This window comes from Eurypyga helias, unplaced genomic scaffold (assembly GCF_000690775.1).
Source record: "Eurypyga helias isolate BGI_N326 unplaced genomic scaffold, ASM69077v1 scaffold42717, whole genome shotgun sequence".
Classification (NCBI taxonomy): Eukaryota; Metazoa; Chordata; class Aves; order Eurypygiformes; family Eurypygidae; genus Eurypyga; species Eurypyga helias.
In genome coordinates this window covers 4,555-9,506 of record NW_010264447.1, presented here as the reverse complement: position 1 = coordinate 9,506, position 4,952 = coordinate 4,555, and the positions used below count along the sequence as shown (strand labels likewise).

The following is a 4,952-nucleotide window of genomic DNA, read 5'->3' as shown; positions in this document are numbered from 1 at the left end:
TCCCGCCCGACAGCCTCCAAGCCTTCCCCGGCCTCGGCAGCCCCAGCGAGTCGCCCAGCATCCAGTGTGACAGCCTGGAGTGTCCCTGCTGCTGCTGCAGGAGCCTGGGGTCGGTCGGCGGCTGCGAGGACAGCCTGCAGGCCCCGCTCGCCGTGTGTAACTGCCGAGGGTGCTTTGGGGCGCCCCACAGCAACTCCCAGACATCCAGTGACGTCTCCGACAGCCTGGAGTCCTTCGGTGTCCAGCACGACAGCCTGCAGTCCGCCTCCAGCCTGCATGAGAGCTTCAGGTCCTCCAGCATCACGCGGGATAGCCTTGAATCTCTTTCCAGCCTGAGTAACGGTTCCACCAGCCAGCACAGCAGCCTCGAGTTCACCAGCTAGTGAGGCTGCCGTCATCTCCCCATACGCTGCACTAGCCTCTGGTTTGCTTCCAGGTTTCTGCCCTTCGTTCAGCAAGCTACGTTGTTCCAGTTGATTTTTTCTGCATCCAGTGCAATAACCTCAGGTACTGTCCGTGGCTGCCATTCCCAAGTTACGTGCTTCAGAGGCGGTGCTCATTACTACGTGCAGTGGGATATTTGTCATCAGTTAAGAATGGAGGTACGTGGTCCTCGGAGGAATCCCAGCTACCTCTCGCACCTCTACCAGAACATGTTACAGGCTGAAGAAGCATTGAGAAGAGGGCAGCAGCAGCCCCCAACTGCCCATGCAAATAGCAGCATGACTTCTTGGAGCAGTACCCCAGCCAAGGGGGTCCCCCAGCCAAATAAACTTCAGAGCAGCACTTCCTCCAGCTGTGATCCAGCGTTAAGGCCTATCATACGCCGCCGAGCGAGATCTTTGCCTACATCGCCTGAAAGAAGGAAGCGGGCAGCAGTGCAGTGTCAAGTTCCTGGATGCCAGAGTCGTATGAATCGGGTGAGATTTGCCGATGCTTTGGGCTTGGAGCTCACTGAAGTGAAAGTCTTCCAGACTGGGGAGGATCCATCGATCCCTTTGCATGTCCTTTCCAGGCTCTCCATAAACTCAGACCTTTGGTGCAGCAGCTCAGCCTTGGAGTTTACCATGCAGTGCTTGGTCCCTGACTTCCAGCAGCCTGCAGACTGTATGGATTTCTCTTCCCGACTTCAGGAGCAGCAGGTGTGTCTTGAACGAGTGACCAGCTCAGATTTGGGGCTCAGTGGCACCATCCAGGTTCGCAATGTTGCTTTTGAGAAGCAGGTATCAGTGCGATACACCTTCAACCAGTGGAAAAGCCTCCAGGAAGTGTGTGCTCATTGGCACAGTAGCATCCCTGAGAAAAACGGGCAGGATCAGGTTGATGTTTTCACTTTCTTTCTCCCCGTGCCTCCTTTCCTCCTTCAGCTCTGCTCTGTCGTCCAGTTTGCAGCAAGATACCAAGTCAACGGCCAGGAGTACTGGGATAACAATAGAGGCAAAAACTACAGTCTTACATGCCGGACTCACCCCCTTAAGATGCCTAGGGAATGTGAGGAGAGCTGGATCCACTTCATCTGAAGAAAGGAAGGGGATGCAGAGCAGCTTGGCAGTAGTGTCGGTGGCACTCTCTTCCTTGGCCTGGCTCTCTGCTCCTATGGCAACAGTCTCCTGTGCGAAACCTGCCAGATCTGGCACAGTGTTCAAGGCAGGGAAGTACTAATGAGAGGTACAAACTGTTCTAAACCTCTTAGAAGGTAAAAAGGGACAAAATGTGTATTGAGTTACATCCATTGAAAGCCCAGGGGATTTCTTGTAGTGTACAAATCGGTGCAGAGTAGTTCCAAGGGATGCTGTCAGGCCGCCAGAGAGCGAATAAGGACATTGCAGGTTGCTAATAATATTCTAGGTTGTGTAGAATATTTCTAACGGCTATATTTCACCATTTTGTAGTGTCTTTAAAATGGGCAGTGTGGCTTTACTGGTTTTGTTTCTAATTTTGTTTATATTACCTCACCAAGTCTGGGCACTATTCCATTTATACATAATTTGGATGGCAGACACTGTAGGGAAGTACTTGTATTTTTATATATATCATTAAGATCACAACCATGTTAAATATTTCCATTAATATTCGGGTTGTAAATTAAATATTCTTATGAGCAAAACCTATATGAAAATGTCCCATCAGCCCCTCTGTTTCCCTTAAAAAAGGCACCTTTTTTTTTTTTTTTTTAATGATCAGGGTTTGCTGTAGGCAGCAGGAACGGTTGTTACCAAAGGTTATGCAAGGCAGGTCTCCTTGGGAAGTTCTCATTTGTTTCAGGTGATGCAGAGGTAGGCTTTTTCTCTAGGTGGTGGCACAGGAATTGTCCTTTCCTGGGCACCTGTTTTTACTAAGGGAAACTAGAGCAACTTTGCACTTGTTTTGCAGTTACAGTTGAAGATCTCAGAGCACTATATGAAATGCTAATGATCTTACACTGTATCTGAAACAGGCAAAGTTATAAATCAAGAAACTGATATGTGTGGGTTAAAAAAAAGACAATACAGGGAGCTAGTTACAGAGCTTTGGAGTAGTACACGAGCACCCTGAATCCTGGCTTCCTGTTCCCTGGCGTCCCAGTACTACTGCAGTAGTCCCTTTGAATTCTTTCATCAAATGCTTCTGACTAGTTGAACTCTGAGACTGCATCCTCTGCAGCGCAAAGTGGGAACTTCAAAGCAAAATGCTGACTTGGCTGGTAAACTGATACTTGCGTAGACCCGTAAACAGAATCCCTCTGCAGCAGGGAGAGCACAGTAACACAGAGTCTTCCCCAGCTTCTTGCTCTGGCACTTATATTCTGTGGATTTAGTGTGGTTTAACATTTGCAACAGGCTTAAATCTAGCAAGTAAAAGATTGTCTGTGATTTTTTTCATATATATTCATAACTACATGGAAAGTTTAGCTTTATATGTGTAGAGTAAATTTTCAAAACTGGCTGGCTGGATGTAGAAGACCTGATTTTTAGGACTGTACTGTGAAAATCAGGCTGCTTATTCGGGCATCTTATTTTGGATTGCGGCTTATTCATGAAAATTACAAGTTGTTTTTAAAATCATCATTGTAAGCAACCCACGTCCAAGTAGGTATTAGTCCAGAAAGTTTACTGAGTAATTCTGGACGTGCAGAAACCCCAAGAAAATTGATGTCTGGCAACTTAATGTTACTACTTAATTGTGATACCCATTTAGCAAAGTTAGGGTTTCAAGTGAAAAAGCTTCCTGATTCCATCATTCTTTGGCTTTCAAAGAAACTGATTCTATGAGCTGCTGAGCACCTCTTGCAGAGTACTGAGAAACCTATCCTATTTGAAATGGTTGACTCTGTTGTCTGCTTTAACTTTGTATTGGAGCACTGTGAGGCTGAACATTTAAGTTGAAATTGTTTTCAAGGTTTTCAAGGAGTAGGTGAGGCTGAGGTGCAGTTGCCAACTACAGAGAGGAAAGACTGCTGCCTGCTTTCAATCCACCTGTGTTATTTTCTGTATCCAGGTTAAGGAAGTGACCATTACTAATCTGGCAGCAAGCCATCTGCTAGAAGAATCAACACAGGAATCTGGAAGACTGGTCTTACTCATATGGCACAAAAAATGAGAGCTCTGTAAGAAGGGTGCTATCTTATTGTAAGGTCTGTTGCCCCCTGTGGTGGGCTTCCTATGACTAAATGACATCTGACCATATAGGACATAACGTATCTGAACTGGTCAGCCTATGCTCTTCATAGCCAATGGAGATGTTTTCACTGTAGTTAGCAGGCTACCTGTGATGTGACAAACTGTTGTCTCTGCAGAGTGCAGAGAACATTGCAGGGCCAGTTTTGCCATCCTTAAATTCTCAGCATTAATAGAGATTGTGCCAAATGGTGCCAGAGTCTGTGAATGTCAAGTTAGATAAGCTGAAACACACCTTCATTGGCTGCAAAAGAATCTTTCTTGGCATGAATTGAAATTGCATACTCTGGTGTAACTTGCTCACTTAAGGAATTTTATTAATGTTTATTCAGTGTTGTTAAAGTCCATATAAGCAGTGTTTTATGTACTTGGCAGAGAAGTGAGAAGAAAACGAACACACACAGAGAAGCACTTGTGCTGAATAAAAGACACTATTTTAAAGTATTGTTCATCCCCCGCTTTCCCCTCCCAAATTACTGTATTTCTTCCATCAGCAAAATCACGGAATTGCCTCTCAGCACACCAGTAAAAATCCCTCCGAGACTGGTATTTGAGACCAGTTTACACTGGATGTTGCTGGAGCCTGGTGCAATATTTGGGGTACTTGCAATACTTCCAGCTTACTGGCAGAAAGATGCTGTTGCTGTCTTCTAGAGGAGATTATTTCGTGTGCTAGCAAATGTCACATCTGAGTTACAGCAGGCAGGGACAGATGATGTGAAGCTGAGGCTGTCAGTTTAAAGGTTAATGTCATGTACACCACAGTGTCAGAGAGGTAAGAAATGAATGTCTTGGCAAATTGAGTTTGGCTTGTATTGTCTTCCTTCTACAACCTCTCAGGGTATTTGCATGTGCAAAATCTTGAGTACTAAAGTATTACTCCAATTTTGCCTTTTCTCTCTTTGCTTGTCTTGCACTGCTGGAGAAGAACTGGCAGTAGCTGTTACTAAACCAGTTGCCTGGCATTGCTGACTGAGTTGAGCTGGCCTGCCTTACAAGTGAACTGAGAGTATCTCTGCATTAAGCTGTTAAACATTCACACCTGACTACTGGCACCTGTCACATGAAAGAGGAAATTTGCACTTATGTTTACCTGTCACATTCAGCAGGGAATGTCAAAAGTTGACAAAAAAGGGATTAAGCCATTAATCCATGATAATATGCACCTGTCATGAAGGTAAACTTATGATCACCTTTATAAAGTCTCAGGACAACTTGACTGCTTGCACTGTGTTCAAATTGAGCGCTTCCCTTGTAACAAGGATTTTGTAAAAGTGAATTCTTCACAAGGGTTAT

At 45.3% G+C, this 4,952-nt stretch overlaps 1 protein-coding gene across 1 annotated transcript; it reads left to right on the top strand.

Annotated features, from left to right (window-relative positions):
- The first annotated feature begins 596 nt into the window (after positions 1–596).
- Positions 597–1,520, top strand: LOC104505037 (protein phosphatase 1 regulatory subunit 3D-like). The gene has a single exon (XM_010156389.1). It carries the CDS (start codon positions 597–599, stop codon positions 1,518–1,520), a length of 924 nt encoding a protein of 307 aa, XP_010154691.1.
- Positions 1,521–4,952: the final 3,432 nt, after the last annotated feature.